The sequence below is a fragment of the Heliconius melpomene genome, chromosome 10, assembly GCF_056956725.1.
Source record: "Heliconius melpomene rosina isolate 202511_hmr_F chromosome 10, ASM5695672v1, whole genome shotgun sequence".
Lineage (NCBI taxonomy): Eukaryota > Metazoa > Arthropoda > Insecta > Lepidoptera > Nymphalidae > Heliconius > Heliconius melpomene.
Window position 1 is genome coordinate 12,374,313 of NC_140398.1, and position 26,502 is coordinate 12,400,814.

At 31.8% G+C, this 26,502-nt stretch overlaps 4 protein-coding genes across 9 annotated transcripts in view; 2 read left to right on the forward strand and 2 right to left on the reverse strand.

Moving 5' to 3' along the window:
* Positions 1–7,823, reverse strand: part of grh (grainy head) — a 78,520-nt gene extending 70,697 nt beyond the window's left edge. For all 4 annotated transcript variants that reach the window (XM_085192029.1, XM_085192027.1, XM_085192028.1 and 1 more), the window contains exons 1-2: positions 7,726–7,823; positions 5,401–6,029 (exon numbers count right to left, since the gene is read on the reverse strand). In XM_085192029.1, coding sequence (XP_085048155.1) covers positions 5,401–5,933 — 533 coding nt within the window. In that variant the 5' untranslated portion in view covers positions 5,934–6,029; positions 7,726–7,823. The remainder of the gene's footprint in view (positions 1–5,400; positions 6,030–7,725) is intronic.
* Positions 7,824–12,046: 4,223 nt separating this feature from the next.
* LOC146535690 (putative elongation factor 1-delta) lies at positions 12,047–15,518 on the forward strand. Of its 2 annotated transcripts, none has more exons than XM_085192036.1 (7): positions 12,047–12,191; positions 12,525–12,614; positions 12,727–12,810; positions 12,947–13,135; positions 13,528–13,663; positions 14,334–14,575; positions 15,388–15,518. In XM_085192036.1, the coding sequence occupies exons 2-7, from the start codon at positions 12,528–12,530 to the stop codon at positions 15,424–15,426; spliced, it is 777 nt and encodes a 258-aa protein (XP_085048162.1). In that variant the 5' UTR covers positions 12,047–12,191; positions 12,525–12,527; the 3' UTR covers positions 15,427–15,518. The 2 variants fall into 2 exon arrangements, with proteins under 2 accessions (XP_085048162.1, XP_085048161.1); XM_085192035.1 differs by having other exon boundaries at positions 12,159–12,318.
* Positions 15,519–16,126: 608 nt separating this feature from the next.
* On the forward strand, positions 16,127–19,474 carry Ctu2 (Cytosolic thiouridylase subunit 2). The gene is made up of 5 exons (XM_085192031.1): positions 16,127–16,600; positions 17,465–17,718; positions 17,804–18,123; positions 18,350–18,619; positions 19,211–19,474. The coding sequence occupies exons 1-5, from the start codon at positions 16,494–16,496 to the stop codon at positions 19,415–19,417; spliced, it is 1,158 nt and encodes a 385-aa protein (XP_085048157.1). The 5' UTR covers positions 16,127–16,493; the 3' UTR covers positions 19,418–19,474.
* Positions 19,475–21,982: 2,508 nt separating this feature from the next.
* CkIIalpha (casein kinase II subunit alpha) lies at positions 21,983–25,561 on the reverse strand. Of its 2 annotated transcripts, none has more exons than XM_085192034.1 (7): positions 25,303–25,561; positions 24,650–24,933; positions 24,287–24,474; positions 24,003–24,195; positions 23,692–23,921; positions 23,464–23,612; positions 21,983–22,694 (listed from the first exon to the last, which is right to left on the reverse strand). In XM_085192034.1, exons 2-7 carry the CDS (start codon positions 24,854–24,856, stop codon positions 22,606–22,608), a joined length of 1,056 nt encoding a protein of 351 aa, XP_085048160.1. In that variant the 5' UTR covers positions 24,857–24,933; positions 25,303–25,561; the 3' UTR covers positions 21,983–22,605. The 2 variants fall into 2 exon arrangements, with proteins under 2 accessions (XP_085048160.1, XP_085048158.1); XM_085192032.1 differs by lacking the exon at positions 25,303–25,561 and adding an exon at positions 25,077–25,275.
* Between the last annotated feature and the right edge of the window lie 941 nt (positions 25,562–26,502).

The window sequence follows — 26,502 nt, forward strand, 5'->3', positions numbered from 1 at the left end:
GATACTTTATCTGGATGAACTGGGCTGGACTCTGGACCTCCAGCATCCTATTTCTACTAAACGTAGCGCACACATGATAATGCCAACATGGCTTATACATTTCATTAAAGTAATTCTCAAGTAAATTTTCCTTTAATAGCTCACGCTTTGATTTAAAGCACAATAAAATAGTAAATATAAGGATAGTACTTACTACTTAATAAAAAAATATATATTCAGTTAAGGAAATCCTACAATTTTTACAACTATCAAGGAAAGTGTCTGCGTTTTTAGCGTGTGGGAAATTTGATAAAACTGAGTAATGAATCAATGTTATTAAAATTTAAATATCTGCTATATTTTAAATGCTAAACTACGTAGTGTAAATAATGTTTCTCTTTAAACATTGCATGAATTTATATAAAATAATAGACAAATGGATTAAAATCTAAGGCGCCGATTATCATGAGATTCTGACCACAGAGAGATACCTAAACATAAAAAAGGTTGCATATCGCTATGAATAATTAATAAGGTTTGGCCGAAGCTCACGCAATTTAAAACGTAGTGTAGTATGACATAAAAATGAATTTCAAACGTATGTTTCAAAGAGGCTCCTTTATAAAATGGTGATGCCTTACAATCCCAAGCTTCGATATAAGATAATAAAATGGATATGTTGTTCTTATGCGGTTCTTATTAAATACGGTTTTCATTATGTACAATTAAAAATGTTTTAAGGGAATAATTATTTATTTACATATTTACAATTTTTTGTAAGAACCTGGTAGTAAGAGCTACATGGTTAAAATAATATTTATATATTTATAGTAAGTATTCATTTATAATTTAACAAGTCTATTTGTTATACTCATTATGAATTATATTTTAATATTATGAATATAAAATATGTATAGCAAGAAGCAATAGCAATTTGTAGGTATATTAAATAGCATCTTTATTTTTATATTTATCTTGAAATTTTACAATATTATACTTTATATAAAACTTATAAGAATAAACCTGAATAAAATTATAATTTTACATTATATTTCAAGCTAATCCATACTATTCTTACGTTCCAAAGAAATTTTATCCCCCGTTGAGATATCTGTCGGACGCTGCCGCTTCGCTGCCTACAATATGTGCTTAATAGTGTGTGCGTGTGTATGTACGTGTGTGTGTGTATGTGCATGTGTGTTTAGCTTCGAGCATGTGATGGGAAATGAACCCTTTACGTGAGGGAAACCGTTTTTTTTATTTGCACTCGGACAGCGGTATCAGGTAGAAAGGATGATCGTTAATTTTTAAAGGACACACTGAACTTTGTGTTTACCCACACGGTCAGTATCAGCTCTCATATACTTTTAAAATGGGTTCTTTTTTTATTTTGCATGATAGAGTCATATAATATATATTTTATAATTATACAATCCTTATTGCAAGTATTAGGCTTAAACCAAACAATTACGAATGTAGCAACCTGCAGATGGCTTCGGGAATAAGTCGAGCGCGTTGATGTCTTTTGTTCAATGTTTTCATACCTCGCATTATGCCCTATTTGTAAGTAATGATTTTAGTCCTCATATAAATTGTTAAATCGCAATAGACAACTAACACGTAATCAATCCATTAGATTTTTCCAAAATCGAATTATAAAACCAAAATTTATATAACGTTTATAGTTTCTAAAAAAGCAGTTTACGGACTAAATAATTACATTAAATAATGATCTGGCCGAGAAGGCAACCGATAGTAAACTCAATTCGAGGGCTCGCTGCGGCGAGTGCGGAGCAATAAAATAAGACTCCGTTGGGAAGCGGGGGGCTGTTGCTGGACCACGTCTTAAGTTATACGCGAATAGAACTTTCATATTAAAACCCAAAATGATATAGAAAGAAAAATAATCTATTCAATGTAATATACCTACATATTTTATATTTATCTATTTTATTAATATTTTTAAATATATGTCATTAATAAAACAAAGCTGCGTGTGTTTCATATCCGCTTACATCTCGTGGCTGGGGCCGCAGATGAACAAAAACTCATCATTAAAGTCTCAGAGGCGCGGCGGGTGAGGCAGCACAGCCTCTCGCTCCGCGTCCTAAACGATTCAGTCGACTTTTTATCACTTACCTACCAATCCATATCGAGTTTATTTATACATTTTTACTAAGAACCTTTTTTTTATTTTATACATCCTTATCATTAATACCTGCACGCCGTATAATACTATTAGTTGGATGCCAATTATGACTTCAGTAATTTAACTTTACCTCAGTTATAGCTCTGCTCTATCTTAATGGAAGAAAATTCGACACGGTATTCCAATTATACCAAAAATATGAAACAAGTAACTGTTTATATAAGTTCAAATTTTATATCTCTCGACAACGTATGTATAAAAATATCACCAAAAACACAAAGAGAATTTTTGCTTCCTTTTATCCTTTTAACTAAAATATTATATAACCCAATATCCGATATTGTCAAAAACATCAACAAAAATATTAGTTATATGAAAAATTATAATATTACGTCCTTTTAGAATTTAATTAAAATTGACTAATAATATTCTGTAGCTTAGGTACTAGCTCTCTATTAAATAGCCTAGGTTCTGATATGCATCGGAAAGATTGTCTATATATTAATATATTATTATATATTATAATAACAATAAATATCTGAAAGCAGAAAGAAAATAATTTGCCTCCAAGTAGGTAAGTTATGACTTAGAAACTCAAGCGTTAGTTAGCACCAATGTCATAATTAATTTCTGGCGTATCTCTGACACGTTAACGTAAATGAAACCTCACCGGAGTTCAGTTTTTTAGAAATATTGACATATGTTGTTGGTTATTTTATGAAATTGGTCTTTTGTTCACGCTCTATGCTTACATCTATATATATATAATCGAAAGGTCACTCACTCATCACGAAATCTCAGAAACTACAAGTGCTAGAAGTCTCAAATTTTGCATATGTGTTATTTATAGGACGTAGGTGCTCGCTAAGACGGGAATTTACAATATTCGACTTCTAAGGGGTTGTTTTTGGAGTCGAAAGAAGAAGAAGGGTTGTATGAAACTTCGTTACTACAAATGCTAGAAGTCTCAAATTTTGCATAGACGTCACTAGGACGTAGCCATGGAGACAGAAATTAATAATACATAGTCCACGCGGGTGAAACCGCGAGCGGGCCGCTAGTATATGTATATATATTTCCAGATTTTAAATACAAAATGACTACTAGGCAGAGGCGGCCGTGGCTCAGCGGCTCAAGGGTGTGACTGTATCGCAACGGTTGTGGATTCGATCCCCACTCGAGAAAGTGAAATATTTATTTATGCTTATATTTTTATTTCTTCGCTCTGGTGTCAAGGCGCGGCGTTGAGTTCTGCCACTCAACACGCAATGCCTCCAGAATTCGGCAGAAGATGGGGAAAAGAGTGTCTTAACACTAGGTCCCCTCTGCCTACCCTGCTGTGTGCGGGATACAGCGTGAAACTGATTTATATGACTACTAGAATAAATACAATACGAAACAGATACGATAGGAAAATACCTCGATTATTATTTAGTAGAGAATCTAATCATTAATTGTATTACATATTAATAATTATATAAACCTACATAAACTATTATACAAACCTAAATTATATAAACCTATACAATTAATTAAAATATATTTTGTAAAAGCAAAAAATTTTGCGAGCGCTGTAAATCTACCATGCAATAACAACCTTTTAGTAATGTCAAGAGTGGTTCATTATTCTGTATTTACCTTGCGTAGTCGTAAGTGATATTAACCTCAAATTATGAATGACAAGCACGTGGAATCTACGACGTGGATTAACTTGCTTCTTTAACTGTTAAATATATTATATTAGTGATGTTCTGTAACTTTCTTAGTGATGTAATCTATGTAATTATAATCATTTAATGGAGATATTTTGAATTTAGATAGTGTAAAACATGTAAAACATGTTTATCATTTTACCTGTACTTATTATTTAAAATATTAATTAAACATAATTTTATACGTTCATTGATGGCGTAAATGAATACAATAAACAATTACTCTTTGTGCACGTGAACTATAACTAGATAGTACGTACAATTTGCGCAATTTCCATCTACCAGTAGAGACTGACAATAAAGTTTTGAACAACAGATATTTATATAAATTTAACAACATTAGCAGTAATTTTTAAATTTATTCGAATTATTAAATGAAATATAGTAATCAATTCTACAATATTGTGATAAATGTGAAAGCTTGTGAGGATGGATGGATATATGTACGTCTTTCACGCAATAACTATTGAACGGAATTAAATGTTACCATACACTAATATAGCTTATACATTAGAATGACACTATATGTGTTACATTTGTAAAATTTGGGTATAATATATATAACAATAAATTTAAGCGGGCGCGAGCGGGTCGCTAATTATCAAAGGCATTGTTTACAATTTGGCGGCGGCAATACAACGGTTTAGCCTGCTTAAACTATATAATTATTAATCTACCTATACTAACTATATAATTATTTATCTATCTGCATTAACATTTGTATCTATATTAAAAAGTAAAGTTTCAGCCAATTCAATAAAACCATTATTTATACCAATTTTGTCGAATAACATTTTTTAAAATAGTATAACTTTATTATTTATAAGCCGATTAGAAACAAACACTAAATGTTAAGGGAAGCTTTCCAAAATACAATAGTGAAAACTGCAATTAGTTGATTAAGTCGTTTCTGAGATTAGCGTGTACAAACGCAGAGACAAACCGACAAATTTTAAAAATCATTGCTTTTGGTTCTATTGCGTCATTATATTCCGCCGCCAACAACTTTGTATATATTTCCACGTACAGAAACCGTTACGATTTTAAAATATAGCTATAGATTGTCCTTTTAATGAAGAAAACGAACTATTATAACAAAAAATAATAACAAAATATACGCGTAATTAAATATGATAGCTGAAAACGATGATTTGAAGGTGGCTATGGTAACCAGAGTGTAGTGCAGAGTTGCCGGAGTTGGCCGGACACGCTCTCGCGGCAAGTTCAAGGTGAGCACGTCGCTCCACCCACACGCGCCGCTCCTAGCGAGCCCGCAACCGTTACACCGAACACGGCCAGAATGGACCTCCGACACATAGGTAGTTAGAATATCTCACTTCACGCGTAACCTAAGCTCTGTTTAAAAGATAATTATACGGAATATGCAAAGTTTTTTCGATTGTTATATTCTAAAACCTTTAATGATTAAAAAATATTTTAATAACCTTTAAATAATTCCGCACTATAGTTTGTTTGCTGTGAAGAACTCGTCTAAAATTGAATTGGTACTTTGTCATACGATTAAAAATATAGTTAGATTAATATGTAAACAGTTATTACCTGGGTATTGTAATGACTTGTCCGAGTTCATCAGCTAGCACCAGAACTGTGCCCTGTCCAGGGGCGCCCACCACCACAGAAACGCCTCCGTCCACTAACTGTCCCGCCCCGCTAACTAACTGTCCATCTTCAAGTTGGCCGCTTATCATCTCCACTCTCTTCTGATCAGGTGTTGTAGTGTATATGACAGTTTCTTTATCATCTTCATAAATAAGATCTATTGGAGTTTTCTCATCAATAGACTCCATTCCTTGATCGTATACATCCGGTTGTACAGGGACTTTATTATCAGGAGCATAAGCGGCAAGCTCATGAGGGGAGTGGCGATACGAGTGCGCTTCCGGTGGATATCCATCATCAGAATCCATCTCCACTTTGTGTGGATAATAATCATGTGCAGGTTGAACTGGGGTCATCGTAGCAAGAACAGCATGAGCGGGCGCAGGCGAACGTGGCGCAGAGGGCGGCGACGCGGCAGCTCTGGGGGTGCGCGGGCGCTCCTCGCACACGGTAGGTTGAGGCGACGCGGACATGACGCCGCACTGCTCTCCCACAGTGACGATTTCAGGATTGCGGAGGCGCCTCTACAGAGCGCCCCGCTCTTCTCTTGAATACCCCAACTTTGTTAACTGAAATATACATTCCTCAGAGCATTCCATATTTTGAATATATTTATAAGCTAATAAGTTTGTTCCAGTTGAATGACGTGCTCGTTTTTTTTTAAATTTCTTAAACTACAAAATTTTAAATTTCTTAAACTTCGTTAAACAAGTAATGAAATAATATTTCTTATAAGAAAATCTATGAAAAATGTTCCGTATATAAATATTATTCTTATGACCTTGTGTTAGGTGAATTTAGTAAGCTTTTATATAACAATATATCTAAGATGGTAACAATAGTATCAGCTGATTCAAGTCCAGTTAGAACATAACAAGTATCCAGTGGCACCTGATTGGCGAGAAGTGCCCGAACTTGTTCAAGAACTGCACTGCTGAGACGCGGGTATACAGAGAGCACCACCGAACGGTATAAACTGGATACACATTGTAACACTCACGTGCCCGCTGAGGTTGCTCGCGAAAAACATTATCACAAACACGTAATTAAAAAATATATTCCTTTTAATAAATCTCAATAAATTATAGTTATCGTAGTAACATTTTAACTAAACTATTTAATAATTTATTTTAGTATTAAAAGTTAACGTCAATACGAAGTCCACGATTGCATGATATAATCGATTTCATTTTATCGTCGAAATACCAAAGTAACTTTAAGTTTTCCTGTCATACTTTAAAGCTTTCACGCAGTCATTAAGGTAGCGGAGGCTGAGAGGATCGTATAAAAGAGACAGACATTCTTTGGACATATCATCTTATAAGTGCAAGCAGGATCGATATAAAGTTGTTCAGATCATACAAGAATTCGATATCTTAAGAGATACTTATTTTATGCTTGTTCTTTGTTTCAAAAATATAGAAATCAATTAGTTCAAACGCATCGTAACTTGTAATATATAAATGCCGATTATAATAACAGTATTAGAAATCCTATACCAATTAAAGATTAACTATTTGTTTTGACTAGTAAATAAAGAATAAACAACAAAAGAAACAATGAAAGCAGAATGAGGGTAGATTGATAAATATTTTATTAAGTAAAACAATGGGAAAATACTTAAGTTAGGTCTATTAACAATAATCTTTTGGTTCTGTTGCCGCGTTGGAGAGGGAAAAATAAAATGACAAAAAGGCTTCACCGCGAAGCTGGGATGTCAATGTGTACACACTTACACACATTGACACATGAGGCTCGTTCGATATATCGATATAAGAACACAAGAAGTAATACACGTAATTCACTCACTTCAGTAAATACAAATATATATCGTATACTATCTCTTACTATGAGTGAATCGTTAATTATATATTTACTTTAAAAGCTTTGTAACAATTATTCACTTTGTTCGTTCGTATATGTTTGCGGTACTTTGATGGAACATAGGAAATAAATACACCTAAATCGGTCAAAGCGTATATCACTGTTGTACATTAATATTATTTTCATCACTTCCGAAAAAAGGTAAACGAGCACGTCATTGTACTGGAGCGGCAGTCGGGGGCGGCGGCGGGCGCGGGCGTCCTGGCGCGGACCGTCACGCACGCGCGTCAAACTAGTCTCGTGACGTCACGGCCCGCCCGGCAAAATTACAAAACCGGCCGGGCAGCCCGAGCCGCCGCGAGAGGCACTGGCGGCGCGGCGCACGGGCGCAGTGGTGACCGCGCAGCCGACCGACCCCGACGCGCCACGTAGCGTACGTACCGTGCCGTGGGCGGCGTCTCGACGGCGCGGGCCGGGCGCGGCGCGGGGACTCGAGCACGCGGCGAGCGGCGCTACGGAGCGCGGGCGCAGGTGCTCTGAGCGCGACAGCCTCCGCGCGCCGGCGCCCGCCCGCCGCCTCCCCGCGCGCCCTCGCCGCCTGCGCTCCAGCCGAGACCACGCACCAAAACGACGAATTTATCTTCCGTGCATGTTGGCCCTCCTACCCGAGGCTATGAGGACGTTACCCGGGATGCCCGTGTGATAAAAACTTATTATAATCATTCTTCAACTAATTCGTCGTTTTGATGAGTCATTATAAAATTTGCAGTTTTTTAACGCAATTCAGAAAATACTTTTAGTTGTTTGGAAAACTAAGAAGGCCATATTTAGCTCTTACGTAAATAGTATGCCTATGCTATAATACTTTCGGTGTAATATGACGGCTTAAGATTCAATTCCCAAAGAAAGTTTATTATTTCCAGTCCAATAAGACAAAACGGCGTTGAATTCCAATGTACCAATTTGCAAACATTAGAGTCTTATGCTTCCAGAATTCGGCAGAAAGTTCTCGCTGCGTACCCGTGTACTCGTGCTGTGTGCGAGATACAGCGTGAAGCTGATTTTTTTTTTTAGAGAATGGCTTAACATGCACTGCAGTTCACTCTTCTGTGCATTTGGAAATCTTAATACACCGTACCACAACTAATTATTTCTCATTAAAATAAGTAAAAATTGTGCTTGTGACATCGAAATCGAAATTTGCATTATTTAAATAGTACGTGAATATTTGTTTTATAAATATTGAATATAAAAATTGTTGAAATATGAAAAATATTCATTTTCAAAAATATTCATTTCAGCAATACTTAGGTACATACACCTGATAGTCAAACATTTTATATTTATACCTGATAAAACACATAAAACCGTATCTGTTTTCAAATTATAGTGTCAAGAAACTCTGCTTAAAACGTTAGTAACTCAACGAAACACACGAAACAGTCTTAATAAAAACCATTTAACAATTATTAAGCTGATAGGAGATCGAACTCTTAATCATCGTAATGACAATCAAACCCTGTCCATTGCGTCACGATGGCTTAAATATTTTGTACAATTCTACGGAACAACTTTTCATTCGGCGACATTTCCTTATTATTCATACTGGAGATGGAAGGCTGGCTTTTGTGGTGTTTCATAGAATATTACAGATCTATAATTTTTAAAGGTCAATTTAAAATATTTATAACTATCAACCCGCTCTCGGCTTCACCCGCTTGTTCTACAAAATTATCATCTAAATTAATTTCGTTATCTAATAATTTATCATTTTACAAATCAAGATAATATCCATACATCGAAAACACATTTTGTAGCAATATCGTCGGATGCGTAACTTTTTTATTTATGAACCGATTTAAGTAAAACTAACACTATTAACGTTAAGGAAAATTTGTCAAAATACAATAGTAACAACTGACAATCAAACAGACACAATTTTTAAATATCATTATCACTATTACATTAAAACATGCCCAATCAGGTCTCTTTTTAATATACATAAATGATTTACCGTATCTAGGCGAAAATAACCATAAGATAGTACTGTTTGCTGATACACTTCATTGATTATTAAAATAAAAAGACAAATAGTATATTACGATGTAAACAATGCTCTCTCGAAAGTAGTAAATTGGTTCACTTCAGTATTAATAACTTACTATTGAATAGTAAAAATACTGAAATGATGATTTTTAGAACACCTAACACGAAAATTGTAAGAGCCGATGTACTGTTGAACCCGTGAATCCTGTCGATTCTATGTATACCGATACAGGACCTCATATGGAAGGAATGGCGAATAGACTTAGCTCAGCAGCTTTCACGGTCAAAACAATTAGACGTGGAAATGGCTAGACTTGTATACTCCAGCTACTTCCATAGTATTATGTCCTATGTCATTTTACTTTGGGGTAATGCAGCCGGTAATCAAATAATATTTGTCCTGCAGAAGCGAGCTATTTGTGCAATCTATAACTTAGACCCTAAACACAAAAGTTTAATCTGAAGGCTTTTAATCATGAGTGATCAAAAAATAAATTAATATATTGACAGTTGCATATCAATACATTTTTGAAAATGTTATGTATGTTAAGAAAAACATTAATGATTTTACCAAAATTGGTGATATTCATAATATAAATACCAGAAATAGAATAAAATTTACTGCACCTGTAACTCGATTGCACCGAAACCGTAATTCTTTTATGGGACAATATGTACGCTTTTACAATGGGATCCCAGAAAACGTCAAAGATTTTTCTATATCACGATTTTAAAAAAATGTGAAAAAAAACGTTTGTGTGTTAAAGGTTATTGCCAAATTAATAATTTTGTAAATGATAACACGGGAATGAAATGCTCGCTTCAGTCTGTTTCAAAGGTATCATTGTCATAAATAATTAAATATGTATTTGTATAAAATTGATTTTTAAAAAAGCCCCCCTGAGTTGCAAAACCCCCCGCAAACTCTGCCACGAAGGAATAAAGAAAATTGATGTATTTATCAACGGCATCGAATAAACTCTGTCTGTGAAGAGGTTATGCAGAAATCGCGCCAAATTCCGAATTCTATCCAGTTAAGTACGTCAATTGACGTTGAAAGATCATTTTCAGCCTCCAAATTAATATTATGTGACAAACACAAACTTAGGTACTACAAAAAACCTGGAAAAATATGTTGTTGCATATTATCACTTATTATTATGATTAGTATAATTCTTATAATTTGTCGTTTATCATATGTTAATATATGTCATTCTAATTCTAACATTAATTTTGTTTAAATATACTGCGAAAATAAACGTAAGCTCTAATAATAAATATTGTTTTAATTTTGCATATTTTATGCATATTTCGCCCTTTTTTAATGCACTAATAACAAATCAGCATGTTGGCACGCATATTTTGGCATTTTGATAGTGCATATAATCCGATGTCTAGTTATCACATTAACAGTATTTAGTATCTCAGTTTTCAATAATTCGTCCAATATACTCGTATAATAGGAACTACCGAAGCTGTGGCAGCCAAAAATGCAGATAATTTCATAGGAATTAAATATCAATATTATAATAGTACTTATAAAATTGGTTTTAAAAAAAGTCCCGCTGAGTATCTTGCGCCGGTTCTTCTCGGGTTTGAGGCATTAACTTTAGTGAACTGGTGGTACATTGCTTGACGTTCAATAAATTAAGCATGTAAGTTCTTATTTTTAATAAAATTATTTGACTTTGATTTTGAATGGGAACTTTTTAAGTCATCTCAGAATTATTATCAGATTTGCTGATGATATAATTTTGGTTTAAGGAACCTTTTACCAAAAAAACTAAGTGATAAACGACTTGAACCAGGCCAGTAGGAAAATTGGATGGGTAATGAACCTAGAAAAAACGAAAGTTATGGCTAACCGCAGTGAAAGTGCAGTAAAATATTTTTTTACAAACTCGAGGGAGTTGTAATCTTAGAAACTAACAATGAGTTTGTAAAAAAAATAGATTTCTATTAGAAACAAACACTGAAGAAATAAATCGAAGAGTGGTGATTACCAGGAACAAGTTCTGGAACCATAGCGAAATCGAAATAGTTAACATACTGTTGACAATTTGGGCGTATACTCAATGACCTGATATAACGTACAACTGAGTCTAGAATATGGGAGAGGGAGTGATAAAAGAGAAAAAAAATAATGGGTTGAATCTGTACCGCGTGGCAATCCAAATGAAAGGATTTGCTGTAGGATCTTCAATCATCAAACTAGAAGACAAAAATTATTTACACTCTACTTTAGTTAAAGTAGTTTTTTTAAAGTTTAGTCTGAGTAATACTTTACGAAATTACTCAGACTAGACTTTAAAAAAACTGTTTTCATTTACTTAAACAAATTAGATTTAAACAATCTGTAGGACGAAGATAATCTATAATGAAAATCTCTCCACGCAAGATTTATTCGCACTTAATAAATAATTGTAAATAATTTACACATTAATCTTCTTCTTATAAGTGAATTTTATGAAAACTCAGAGAATTATAAAATAAATATTATTAAATGTGTATTTTAACTATTGTTATTATAAAATTGTAGCCAAAAATATATAAAATTTTTCGGTCGAAACCGAACGCTCGGTTCACTAGACTCAAGAAAAAAATAATTAATAAAAGATTTCGTCTGCAATTACTTATTAATCGAAAAACAGATATTCTTGGGTGAGACGGTCAAATGAGACGGTTCACGGGTTCAGTACGACAATACATATTGTTTTCTACAGTTATACTGTGTCTATGGATAGCACGATACGATTATATAATCTGTTTAAAAGTTGCTGTCATTTTGACCAACAATAGAGCTACGTGGTACAAAAAAGTTATAGACAATTCTTTTTATCTCTGGTTCTCTAGCTCGAAAGGTAAATTTAAATTTTTTAAAGAAAGTTATGTTATAGAAACTAAAGTAAGATAGGTTATATTTATAAAGTTCTATAATATTTTCATACAAGTGCAGTTGTTTCATATTTCATTTATTGATATTTTAAGGTTTGCCTTATTTTTATATTATGTCTTATAACGAATTCCTAACCTAATTTTTAAAAAAATCGTACAAATTTATCTTATTTTTTTTTTATTATTAGTAATAAATATTTTAAAGATAATACTATATACAGTGAATTTTATATTACTATAAATATATTATTGCAAAACTATTATTTATTTAAAAATATACAATCTCATATTTATTACAGAAAATGTCTGCCTTAGTCCACGAAAGAGTTTGGGTTGACAAAAATGTCTATAATGATGCCGAACGAGCTTATTACGAATCTCTATCAAAAGTAAGTGAAATAAGAACTTTAAATGATTTTTTTAATATAATGTGTAAACATTTCCTTTTGTCAAACTAAATATAAACATTTTTTTCTTAACAATATATTCTATTTTTGTTAGAAACAGGCAACGGGTATAGCTAGCTCATCATTAGCTAGTGAAGTTGCAAAAGCTAGACAACACATTAAAAACTCACTGGAATGTGTAAGTAATTTATCCTTTATCTTAATAGAAAACATACCCATATTAAATTTCTTAAAATTATAGACAAGAAAATTTAATTAACAATGTGTTTTAGATTTAAAATATAAAAATTATAAAATATTTTGCTCCTTTATAGATGGATAGTGTTTCGGCATTAGCTGGTGTTCCAAATACTGAAATTAACAACAAGTTAAACAGCCTAGAAAAAGAAAATTTTGAATTAAAAAAAGTTGTTGATGATTTGCGGAAAATGGTTATAAGTCTACAAGCCAGAGTTGAGTCAATTGAATCAGCTAATTCTGGAAATAAAGCTGAAGCCCCTAAGGTAATTAGCCCATTAAGTGTTTGTTTTATTTCAATTGGGGTATGAAAAAAAAAGTTATAGTTATAATGAAAATATTTTAACTACTGTTTTGTTCATTCAAGAGAAAGAATACAGTTGAGTTCTCCCAAAAGCCATGTCTTTACTTTTGATGGATGCTGGCAAACATATTGTCTTAACACTAATTTCTCATTGTTGTGTTAAAGAATGTGTTCTATTATTATTATTTTTTTGTGTTAGAAATATTTGTATCTTTGTATAGTTTTTATGTTTTCTTTAACCTAATGTACTTAGGAATGTACAGTGGTCACACAAGCCAAATCGGGCTTAAGACTATAAGTAAAATAAAAATTATAATTTAAATATGGTAAATTTAAAATATTACAATATTACAGGCACCAGTGCCTCAAGCTCAAGAAGATTCAGATGATGGAGTTGATTTATTCGGTTCAGATGATGAAGAAGAAAGTGCAGAGGCAGCTAAGATAAGAGAAGAACGCCTTGCTGCATATAATGCCAAAAAATCCAAAAGTGATTTTTTTTTTTGTTCATTATCCAAAATTATTAGGGGACATGAATGTTCAGATTTTTCGTACATATTTAATAAAAACCATTCTTACATAAATGAACTTAATGCTGTATCCCACATACAGCAGAATTTTTAGCAGAATGTTGAGTGGTGGAACTCAATGCTGGGCTTTTGCCTTAGTGCCAGAGCAAAGAAATAAAAATATTAATAAATAACAATTTATTCCCTCTATTGGGAATTGAACACACAACCATGGCATTACAGTCACATGCTTGTGCCCCAGCGGCACAACAGTCTTATCATATTTACATACATAGTTTGGATCTTCAATGTCAAATAAGGAATCTCTTTTTCTCAATGTTTATTAGATAGTTTCATGCGCAACTGCAACTGCATGGCTATCTAGAAAAATACGGCCATTGAGAACCAGGTATTGAGTGTTGTTGCTCATATGCCATCATTCATCCTGAGTGACCCACCTTTTTTAACCTCGCACTACTGTAATTTGTTTCTAATATATTTTTATTATAAGGAAAAAGGTTATTTACATATTATCTTTTTTATCTCTATGTTTGTATTTTCAATAAAGCTTAAAAATATGCACATAAAATAATTTTTGATGGAACTAAATTTTGACATGTAAGAGTAAACCTGATACATTTAATATTATAGAGCCAGCACTTATTGCAAAATCCAATATTATATTGGATGTGAAACCTTGGGATGATGAAACTGACATGAAAGCAGTTGAAGATGCAGTAAGGAGTATCAGTAATGATGGTCTTTTATGGGGTGCCGCCAAACTGGTACCTCTAGCTTTTGGAATAAAAAAACTCCAAATATCCAGTGTTGTAGAAGATGAAAAAATATCAGTTGATTGGCTGATAGAAGAAATTGAAAAATTTGAAGACCTTGTAAGTATATTTTATATTCTTTTAATGTATTCCATGTTTTAAGTATGGAAGGAAAATGTTGTGATATTCAATTATCATCTTCAATCAATATCTTCTTGGACACAACATCCGTCCATTTTAGGTTATTATAACATATATGTATAAACTACTGACCCCGTCGCGGCTTCGCCCGCTTAAACTACTGAATTATTTACTTATTACACTGAAGTTTTGAGTTTTAATATATAATATTCTTTGTTGTAACTATGTATTGATAGTGATATGAAACTATTGTACTTTTAACATAGCACCATCTATTGAATCCTTACCTATTTTCATACAGTCAACAGACAGCACCATCTGTTTAGAAGCTAACAAATAATCCAAAATGATTGTTACACATTAATGTCAATAATAAACAAATAATTTGTAATAAAATAGTAATATTACAATTATAAATTCAGATATAAGCTATCATATATTACAAATTGGATCAAACCCGCACACAATGTGCAAATTTGAATAAAATCAGTTCAGTAGTTTATAAGTCCATCGAGGACATACAATATAACACAAAATTTATATATGATAGAGATATTACAGTTTCTAACTCGTATACAAGGGTGCATATATGCATATTTCTTATAATAAAACAGATTTTCCTACATTTTAACACATTTTTAACCAACTTAATAAAAAGCAGGTTATCTTTTTTTAAATAAAAAAATGGTAAATGTTACAAAAGTTTTATATAGTATATTCCAAGCGTAGTGCCTTCTTAATAGAATATGTAAGTGCTGCTTAACATTTACAATTTTTTTTTATTATTCCAGGTACAAAGTGTGGATATTGCTGCATTTAATAAAGTGTAACAGTGGGCCTATGTGAATAAGAAAGTTGTTTTAATAAACTTAAAAATCCACGATATTCTCTTATTTTTTCCAAGTAAAAGTTTTATTACAAATATTGTGTTTTTTTGTCAGCATCACTTTAAATGAAACCACGATTTTAACTACTCTATAATTTAACGTGCAGGCTCTCAAGTCCCAATAGAGAAACTAACAAATTACTCGCTTTGGTAACGAGGCAAAAGCGCGGTGATGAGTTCCGCCACTCAAAACTCAAGGCCTCCAGAATTCGGCGGAAAGTAGGGAACGGAAATGTATTACGGAAACGGAGTATCTTAACACTAGGTTCCCAGATTCCCTCTGTCTACTCTGTTATTTGCGAAATACAGCGTGAACCTAAAAAAAACAAATTGGGTTTTTTCCTTTATTTATATTGTATTTTTCGGTACATTTATATTTTTATGATTCTTATAGGGAGCCTATACAAACAAAAAAGGTCTGTTATCTCACCCAACTTTATGATATATTATTATTAAAATCACTGCTTTACAATAAACTTTGTTGGCAACTCTGATTATAATTTGTAGACTGATATTTCTTCGAAACAAAAATTTCTTCTTTATGTTTACTCATTAATAGTAAAGGATTTAAGAAGATGAGTAACATATTAAATAAGTACTTCACTAAATAATAAACAAGTAAGTAGTCTAGGTAAGTTTAATGATTAAGTGATATAATAATCGATGGATCTTAAAACATCCAGCTTTCCTATGCGATAATTCGATCGCAAGTTCTCACGTTCGACGTCTCGTGCGGCTACTTCTAAATGAAAACAGACGCCTTATTGTAGCAACGACTACATATTGATATGTTCCTAGCGTGTCCATAACTTAACCTTAAATATACTGATCCATTAGGAATGAGTCAATTATACTTTTCACGGTGAGAATGTCGGAGGCCGTGCGAATGGATCGGCGATGAAGGAATAGCAAAAAATATTTATGAAGGAAAAGTGAGCGGTAACAAAGGCAGGGAGAGACCTCGAATGACCTTCGAAAACACAAGGCATAAGGACGCTCCGAAGGGCATATATGAAGAAGTTGATGACAGTGGACGAGATGAAAGAGTTTGGCTTGGTTTGGCGCTCCGTTCTCTCTAACTTTCCCGCTAGTAATACAGCGTTACAGAGTGACGCTAAGTAAGAAACTGTTTAATTTCAATTCTTTACATATATATATCATTGTTGGTATCACAGCATCATTTTCCTTCAAATATCATTGTTCTATATCATAGTTCTACACTAATGGTCATTGTCCGTATCAGCACATTTTTTATGAAATCTATTTTTTAGATAAATAGGGGTACTTCATTCGTCTATCTCGCAGCAAAATTTCAGCAGTACACGCTGGTTTTAAAAATGAAATTTTTTTTAGTTAAAACTCAGTTCTGTTCTTAATTTATGGTATGTTTAAAAATATATAGTATTGTTAGCGTACAAGTGTAAAAGTGGGTAGATTTAGGTGAAAAAAAGACAATAAAAGCAGTGGAATTGTGTCAAACGGACACAGTTGCTTGTAGGCTCAAGCCCTGATTGGAAGGTATCTAGTGTGTAGTGTTGTTATGGAGTGATACATGTCACTTATTATATTTACGTGGAACCTCTATCCGAGTACGTTAAAAACATAGACGGTATGTATTTTTATCGTGTTTATTTTAAAAACGTTAACCGCTTCCGTTTTCTAAGTATGGTTCGGTTCGGTTCTTTATTTATGGCGCTTCGAGCGTGCCAGTTGAGCACTATTCACTTCGCCAATGTCACGTTGTATGGAAAACACACAAAGGAGATTGTACGGTATAAGTATGGTTAAAAATAACAATTGTAGAGAACTGACATATCATTGACATTGACATAACGACATTTGATTTTGACGAGTAATCGGAGTAACATTAACAAATAACAGTCGCGTTATAATCTAAGGAACATATATTTATTTTGATATTGATAACTATCCTCAATTCCTCAGTGAGAAAAAAATAAATATTTATTTGAAATGATTTGTAGAAAATGTGGTTCTCCCGGGAAAATATTAATAAGAAAAGAATATTGTTATTGTAATGACTGCTTCAACATTAACACTAACCACAAATTTCGAGCATGTATTGGAAAAAACAGAATATTATCAGCAAATGATAAAGTTTTAGTTTGTGTATCAGGAGATGTGAATTCTATAGTTTTGCTTGACTTAGTTCATATTGGTATTTCTTTAAATAACCACAAAAAGTTAAGAATAATTCCTTTTTTCTTACATATTGTTGGTGAGTAATACCATTATCAATAATCTTATTAAATTCGATTATGAATTGAAATTAAACTTGAATTAATTTATCTTGAATTTTACAGACGATGATACAACTGTAAATATTAAAAAAATAAATGATCATTGCAACAATTATGGTTTTAGTGTTAAAGTGATAAATATTAATGAATATCTAAAAACTAACAATCTTTATAATAATCAGTCAAACTGTTCAAGTAACGTTAATTATCCATCTACCATAAAATATGACATTCAGAAAAATATCAAAAGATCCATATTTTTTCAAATTGCTAAAGAATTGCAATGTAAGATAATATTTACAGCTGAAACAAATACTTCATTAGCTAAAAAATTATTATCTAACATAGCTATCGGACGGGGTTCACAAGTGGAACATGACACTGTAAGTAACATTAAATATCTGTAAATAAAAAAAATTACAAAAATTGAGAACATGTCTTAAGTTTATGCAGAATCTTGCAAATAAGTGTATTGAAGACATAAGGTATTCCCTACCTACACTGCTACATACAGCATAAACTAAAAAAATATAAAATAGCAGTATATAAAAAAAAATCATCAACAATATTTATATATATATAATATAATTTATATAATATTTCTTATAGGGCTTTGCAGACACTCGTGACAAGGATGTGAAAATATTAAGACCTATGAAAGATATAAGTAATGAAGAGGTAGAACATTATACAAGAATTAATAATTTAAATCCTCCTTATACAAAACAAGAAAAAGATAACAGCTTGCAATCAATTATTCAGAATTTTGTTCTGGATCTACAAGGAAACTATCCTGCTACAATATCAACAATTTGCAAAACTGCTGATAAAATGAGCTCATGTGACATTGCAAATGCAAAAAAATGCGCTATATGTAAGGTAAAGTTTAATGTAATTTGAATATATATATATTTTAATAGCATGGAAAACATTAAGATATAATAAAACATAACATATACTGGCATTTTGTGTCACCAGAGCAGCAAATAAAACGTGTTGAATACACAGCCAGTATTTAATGAAATGCTATGCTACTGCATTGCAATGGCTCTGTTAAAAAGTGCAGCTTTAAACTCCACTACTCCATACACAATGTCTTTAATCCAGGAGGAGAATTGACAATGGAGAATCTTCATACTAAGTTAATACTAGGTCATATCCAAAAGTATCCTTTTTATGAAAGTATTGCAGGAAGAGAATTAAAAATAATTATCTGCCTTCATTGCTAGAAATGCAATGCCTCCAGAATTCTAGGAAAGTGAAGAATGGAGTGTCTAACACATATAGGTTCTCAGGTTCTCTCTGTCTACAGTACTACTATAATAGGCTATAACATTTTGAAAAAAAATTGACACAATTTGTAAAGGCCAAAATTAAAAAAATAATTATTTGAGCACTAATACTTTTCCTGATTGTAAAGAAAATATATATTTTATACCTTATCACTAAATTATAATTTCTTTTTTTCAGAGTACAATTGATAACAATCCTCCTAATATAAGTGCTGTTGATGCTACAATGTTTTCCAAAAAAGTTTCTTTCAAAAAATATGGAGAAGAGAGTAATATGGACAATGCATCTGATAATAAAGAAATTAATGCAATATTTCCATTTATATATGATAGTTTGTGTTATTGTTGTAGTCGAAATTATGCTGAGTTACAAAATTGTAAATAAATATTAATAAGTAATAAATAAAAACTAAATAAACTATTTAAGCCAGTAAAATTTTAATTTAATGTTTATTGCGTAATGGACCTTTGACTACAATGAAACTTAGTGTTTCTGTATACCTATATGTGAACGCGGACTTGGTGGTAATAAATTATATAACTTAAATATAATAAATTCTTATAATAAAATATTTCATATATTTAGGTCTCATTCCACTGGCAATCGTAGGCTTTAGGGCTTTAGAGATGTCCTCATAGGTTTAATTTCTTATTACAAATCTACCAACTGGAGCATTCACATAAAGAACAGCTGAAAGATATGTATGTTTGGTGTCTATATTTGTTAATCAAATATACGAAAACAGTCCAACGAATTTGAATGAAACTTTTAATTTAGATAAAATAATATCAGACTTGCGCACGAATGTATGGGAGCTCCCTTTAATTTATTTTTATACCAATTTTAGTATTTTTTGTTATAGCGGAGGCAGAGAGCGGTCTTCTGTCTTAGTAATAGGGTTCCGTTTTACCCTTTGGGTACAGATGGCAAGCGCGGCGATACTTAAGTACGTACGTACGTATTGTAAGATTTTGTTACATTTCAATGATGGGTAAAAGGAATAGGAAACGGAATAAAAATATATTTCGAATAAGTATATTTTATATCAAGGTATCTAGTTTCAAGATGGCTTATTACTTTATCTCTTGAAACCAGGAATTTAGGTAAAAACAAATTTCGAGATAATTCAATTTAATATCCAGTATAGAGTCCAGCCGTCCCCAACGTTGGCTTTTTACTGTTCTCCACTTGTATTCGCTAGTTTTTTTCGAGCTTGTAGGTTAATGCTGTTAGACGATTCCAATTAGGCTCGCGGCCGTTGATCGGGCTAGGACATTAAGACCAAAAACAAAATTTTATCAGCTTCACGCTGTATCATTCAGCAGGGTAGGTAGATGAAACCTGGGAACCTAGTTTTAAGAGTCCGTTCTCATTACGACACTTGCATTGTGTGTTGAGAGGAACTCAACCGCGCTATGCTTTGTAAACAGAGCGAAGAAATGTAAATATTAAATATTTGTATTATTAAGTAAGTCGGATGAAAATGGGTAATTCGCGAAATAATCATGTAACATACATAGGAGAAAAAATAGAATGGAATTGAAAATATATTCCTTCATGAAGTCTGTTATAATTTAAGTATAGACATAAGTAAATTTATCTACAATAAATCTTATTTAGTAATTTATTAGTGTTGAACTTAAGTACCATGCCGCTTATGTGCGACATAGTGGGTACAATAAAAGCCTTATGTAGAGCAAAGGTTGACTTTTTATCATCCTTTGGATAATGATCTTAAACCTTTTTTTAGACATAGCTCGAACCGTTAGGTAAACCTGAATATGCATTGCCGCCGTTGTGGCGCAGGGGCACAAGCGTGCGACTGTAAACACGACGGTTGTGGGTTCCATCTCGGCTGAACGATTTATTTAATATTTTCATTACCTCCGGTAATAATTAAATGCCCGGCGTTGAGTACCGCATACTTCCAATCAAGACGCAAAGTATCGCAATTCGCGGAAAGTGGGAAATGAAGTGTTTTAACAATGGAAGTGTAACGCATGTCGCATTTATAATTATTCTTAATATGACGAAGTTGCGCATGAACGAATATATAATTTTAGTAGATCCGAATAAAGCACTAATTTAACTTCATTTTTTTAAGTACAGTATTTATTTATTTTTAACACCAGTTTTAACTTTCACCATCTCGTTGCCGTAAAGAGAGAGAGATATACTTTAATTAAAGCTTACGGCAATTTCAAAAACTAAATTTACCATTTATATCAGGATAGTGTTAATTGTGCTTAATATTATAAAGAAAGATTCCCTTACAGAACCCATTTACTTATTTTTGTTACAAATTATTTTCTTGTTTTTAATATGACAAAATTGCTTTGAAAAGAATTTAACAGCCGAAGCTGTTGTAAAATTAGTATGAAAAGTGAATGAAAATTCACCATGTCAAATTTTAATTTCTTGATAACTCATATTTCTGATTATAAAGTTTCAAAATACCGAACCAGATCAATTGTTGCAAACTTTTCTTATATCATGTTGTAGTATTTTTTAAAATATATAAATTTTTTTCATACAAAAAATATTGTATTTGTTACAAAAATGCAAATTGAAATGCATTAATTTTTAAACATTGCAAAGTACAAGTGAAAATACTGTACGTCCAATTATAATAGTAAGTTCGAAAAGGATTTTATCCAAATGTACACTATACATAAAATTGATTAAATATAAAAATTCAAAAGATATCCAGGCAAAGTTAGTCTGTTTATTAAGAAAATTTTGATGCAACAACTTGAAGTTATCACATTAAATAATAAATTATAATCAATGAGGCCCATTGTTTAAGTGTATAAGATCCAACGTCATTTAATTATATGGGAAATTAACACAACATACTAAAAATATACTAAACAGAAGCAATATTTTATTTTATATAACTAATTGTTAATTTTACTGGTATTTTCAAATGATGTAATGAAAAAACAGTTACATCTTAAAATTTTGTATTTATCACACATATCTACATTTTATTATTATAATATAAATACAAAATTTTAATTGAAGTATCAACAAAATGTTTGCTAACCAGTATTCGCAAGTGGTATAGGTGTTATCAATTATATTATACAAGTAATTACAATATCAATACCATAGGTTAATAAATGCAAAAGATCAAGTGCAATGAAACTCCAGGTAGGTTTTGTTATTTCAATAATTCATATTGAACTTTACATAAAAGATTGATGTTGAATCTAAAATCTTTTAAATTTTAAACTCATAATATACTTATAAGTAACAATAATGAATGGTTTTCATGGACATGGTGGTTTGTACCAGAGATAAAACACTTTAAAAACAATTAATAAACCAGATTTTACTAATATTAAACACTAAATTATATTGTCTTTCCAAATGATACTCCCATTTAGTAGAACATCGGAAATACATTAGTTTTAAATTGAACAGAATTACTCCTATAGCTGTATTATTTCTGCCTTGGCGGTAGACAGTGTATTTGGTGTTTGTCTCAGCTCCTTTTATTTTGACAGGAATTCTTGTATAGGTAAATACTTCAATATAGTTATAAAGAGCATTATGGAATTTAACAACAATTATTCTGCTGCATTTATTGGTCCTTCCAATGCATTAGGACTAGGAGAATTAGAAGATACCATCCGGCCTTGTTCCTTTACAATTGGGTCTGAAATAATCAAAGTAAATAGTTTATTTATGGAATACTAACCCTATTTATATAAAGTAAGGAAAAAATCACTGCTTTACATGGGGACAACAGAGACTTTAGTGTCTAGATACTCTATTATCATACCAGAATATGAGACATTGTGTTCCTAATGTTGAAATTCAGCTCCCCACTGTTTTACAAGAGCTGAGAAATTAATATAATTTAACATAGGATTCAACCCACAATCAATCAATCTTCCACAGAACGATTTTGGCCTTTTTTTTGTAATTACTAGCAATACAATATTCTGTCCGGAAAGGGAATATTATAACAGTACTAATATATTTAAGTTAAATTGCCTTATCCAATTTTTTTATCGTCATCTATCATAGTTCCTTATTAGATATTCCTGACCAATGATTTCTATATCTCATCAAATAAACCCATCATGCTAATAACTTTCTTTATCACATGGTTTAGATATGACTTACGTCACATTTTATTTTCAAATAACCCATGGGCCATGATACATAAAAGAGAAGGTTTACAGGAGAAAATAGATGAGTAGACACAGGGGAAATGTGTGCACCCTAGAGTGTACACATTTTATTCTCTATTTCTCCCCTATTTTCAAAACATTGCATGTTGTGTGGTGGATGTCAATACTGGGATTTGTTATGACTAGAGTGAAATATGGAAATAACCCATTTCACTGAGTGGTTATTTAGGGCATTAGGTTTACACTAAGGCATCAGAATAAGTTAACATATAAAAAAATATTGCTTACAAAAATAAGGGTGATCCATTGCCTCGCGAGCCGTATAACGCTCATAGTGGTCATAGCGCAGAAGACGATCAAGAAAATCTAACGCTTCAGGTGAAACCAAATGTTGATTTTCAGAGTGCACAAATCTCTCCCATCGTTTGCGAGAATGTCTGTACAGGAAATATGATTTAACAATATGTAAAATTAAAATCACATATTTTGATTTAATTTTGATGTGTCATAACATACCTTCCAAGAATATCATTAAACCGAGGATCTAAGTCTATACGATATTTATCCAAATACTCAAAAAGTTCTTCAGTGCCCAGCACTTTTGCAATACGTACAAGCTGATCATAATTATCATGACCATGAAAGAATGGTTCTTTACGAAAGATCATGGAAGCCAACATACATCCTAGTGACCACATGTCTAATGAATAATCATACATTTGATAATCCACTAAAAGTTCAGGACCCTGAAAGGAAATTTATTTAAAATGTATTTATAGCTTAATCATTATGCACAACACAAATACATGATTTCAGTTTTTACTAACCTTAAAGTATCTAGAAGCAACACGGACATTATACTCTTGTCCTGGATGATAAAACTCAGCTAAACCCCAGTCAATAAGACGTAGTTTTCTATTATCATGATCAATCATCACATTATGTGGTTTAACATCTCTGTGCATTATACCCATACTGTGACAATAATCTAAAGCCTTCAAAAGTTCATACAAGTAATATCTAAAACAATTATTAGAAATTTATAAAAAAAAAGATATATATTTAGAAACAAATATGTGCATTATTAAAATGAATATATATATATATATACCTTATATCATAATCTGACAATGTTTGATATAGTTGCTTAAAATCAGTATTATTCACATGTTCAAAAATTAAAGCTGGGGTGCGAGATACTGGATCTTTTACAACAGCTTGTAAAGTAATTATGTTTGTGCCTCCTCTTAGATTCTCTAATATTTTTATCTCTCGTTTAATCTTCTTCTTTTTGACAGGCTGTAATAAGGGTTGATTAAAAGTTATTGACATGTGGTAATATAATAAACAGAGATCACGATGTTAACTATATAAATATATTGCATTTGAGGGTAAACAAAAATATTTTTAAAAGGATTTAATTTCTTTTAAAATAATAAGTATAACGTTATAATATTAAAATCGAAGTACTCACCTTCAATATTTTAACTACACATTTCTCATTGTTTATGACATTTATTGCTTCAAATACTTCACTGTATTTTCCGCGCCCAAGCTTCCGAACTAACTGATAGTTTTCCTGGTTGCCCCAATCCACTACATAGCTCTCATAATCCCAATATTCTCTAGGCTTTTGTGAGTTAACATCGGCATATACACGAGCTCTACTAGGTACTGACATCGTATTATATCTTTGCCAACCTAAGGTCTTGTCGACGACACTCTTACCGGAAATCGCATATGTCTTGAGTAATGATACTGTGAATAAAAATTTTTTCGACGTCACTTTGAGACTATCACTATTACACTTGACTATAGTAATTTTAAATAGTTGAAATCGTCACTGGGATTCATTACTAGCGATTATGAACGATTACGAGTCACTTGTATTGATGTATAACCTAAAAACGACATCCAACTCAATCATTTGAAATCAAACTGCGACTGGTTAATTCAGTAATTACGATTACTTAACAATTTTCAAAGACTTATGATGCCGTATTTCTAATTAAATAAGAAATATAGCGTGTGCTATAAAATGACTTATTATAAAATTTGAAAGTCTTCAGAGAAAAACGCACGCCATTACTCGTCAAATGATCAAATGAATCAGGCACATTCTCATACCTAACACATTCCTGTAGATTATCCTATTTCAAACAATAAATAGTATAAGCATACATAAACTTCTTGAAAAATAACAATTAACTGGGGGTCTAATATACAAATTACACTTTTATCACACAACCGGCACAAATTCAGCAAATTTCAAGATGGACGCCCATCCATCCATCTACCATTGCTCTAGTCTTGGTCTCTCTCCCTCCCGCCCCTACTATAGGTACACCATTTTGTCGACTTGTTGTTTGTTTGACATTGTACAGAAAAAAATATAAATTTTGATTATGGTCAAAACGTAAAATAGTTAGAAAATAAATAAAATAATTTAAACATTTCTCAGTATATTTATATAATAATAAATTTTATATGATATAACTTATTTTGAATATCAATCACTTCATTAAATATACATATATTTTATAAATAACCTTATAATGTATATGTAATGTAATGTATATAAGTATGCTTGTATATTGTAATAAAAAATGTTATACTCAGCTACAATTTGTAGTAAAAAGGTAAATATAATTTTAGGCGCAAAGAGCACGAAATAGATAAAATTATGAATAGAGTAAATAAAAGGAATAGATTTAGGTTTTTTTTATTTCAGATTGTGACTTTTAAAATAAAAGTTAGTAGAAGTATAGTGCAACAAAAAAAGAAAACACAAAAATGGATAAAAACTAAAAATTTATACTATATTAATAACGATTTGTATTAATAAATATTATTTTATTAATTTTCTCTTCTTTTTTGTTTTCTAACAACGCGACACGCTCGAAACGTTGTAAACTAAGCCTGGTCACATACGTACAATAGTCAACACATTATCAATAAAGTACGTATTGTCAATAATATTGCGTTTTTCGATATTGTGCAATATTATTGTAGATTTCTAAAAAAATCTATTTTTGCCACGGCAATGTCGGGGGAAGGCAGGGTATTATTGACATAATATTGTCGTGTGTGGGCACTTACGTTTTTTATTATATTTAATTTCCCCGAGCGGGAAACGAACCTACAACCTGTCGCATTTACACACTTTGTGCCCCTGAGCTACGAATGGCCTCTTTTAGCTGTAATTCATTGGTAATATTGAAATTATTAAAATTAGTTATTTTTCTCATCCGGTCTTTAATCAACCTTTATTTATTGCCTTTTTTTGTAAGTAAGCTAAATGCAATAACTAAAGCAACGGTATTTTTC

What these genes read in the sequence shown, in the direction of transcription:
- LOC146535690 (XM_085192036.1), top strand. Translation starts at nt 12,528, where the DNA reads ATGTCTGCCTTAGTCCACGAAAGAGTTTGGGTTGACAAAAATGTCTAT. An exon ending in ATTACGAATCTCTATCAAAA is followed by an intron (nt 12,615 to 12,726) that starts GTAAGTGAAATA and finishes TATTTTTGTTAG; the next exon opens with AAACAGGCAACGGGTATAGC. An exon ending in TTAAAAACTCACTGGAATGT is followed by an intron (nt 12,811 to 12,946) that starts GTAAGTAATTTA and finishes GCTCCTTTATAG; the next exon opens with ATGGATAGTGTTTCGGCATT.
- Ctu2 (XM_085192031.1), top strand. Translation starts at nt 16,494, where the DNA reads ATGAAGAAGTTGATGACAGTGGACGAGATGAAAGAGTTTGGCTTGGTT. An exon ending in GCGTTACAGAGTGACGCTAA is followed by an intron (nt 16,601 to 17,464) that starts GTAAGAAACTGT and finishes AATGATTTGTAG; the next exon opens with AAAATGTGGTTCTCCCGGGA. An exon ending in CACAAGTGGAACATGACACT is followed by an intron (nt 18,124 to 18,349) that starts GTAAGTAACATT and finishes TATTTCTTATAG; the next exon opens with GGCTTTGCAGACACTCGTGA.
- CkIIalpha (XM_085192032.1), bottom strand. An exon ending in GTGTAGTTAAAATATTGAAG is followed by an intron (nt 24,475 to 24,649) that starts GTGAGTACTTCG and finishes CCCTTATTACAG; the next exon opens with CCTGTCAAAAAGAAGAAGAT. An exon ending in TTGCTTCTAGATACTTTAAG is followed by an intron (nt 23,922 to 24,002) that starts GTTAGTAAAAAC and finishes ATTTCCTTTCAG; the next exon opens with GGTCCTGAACTTTTAGTGGA.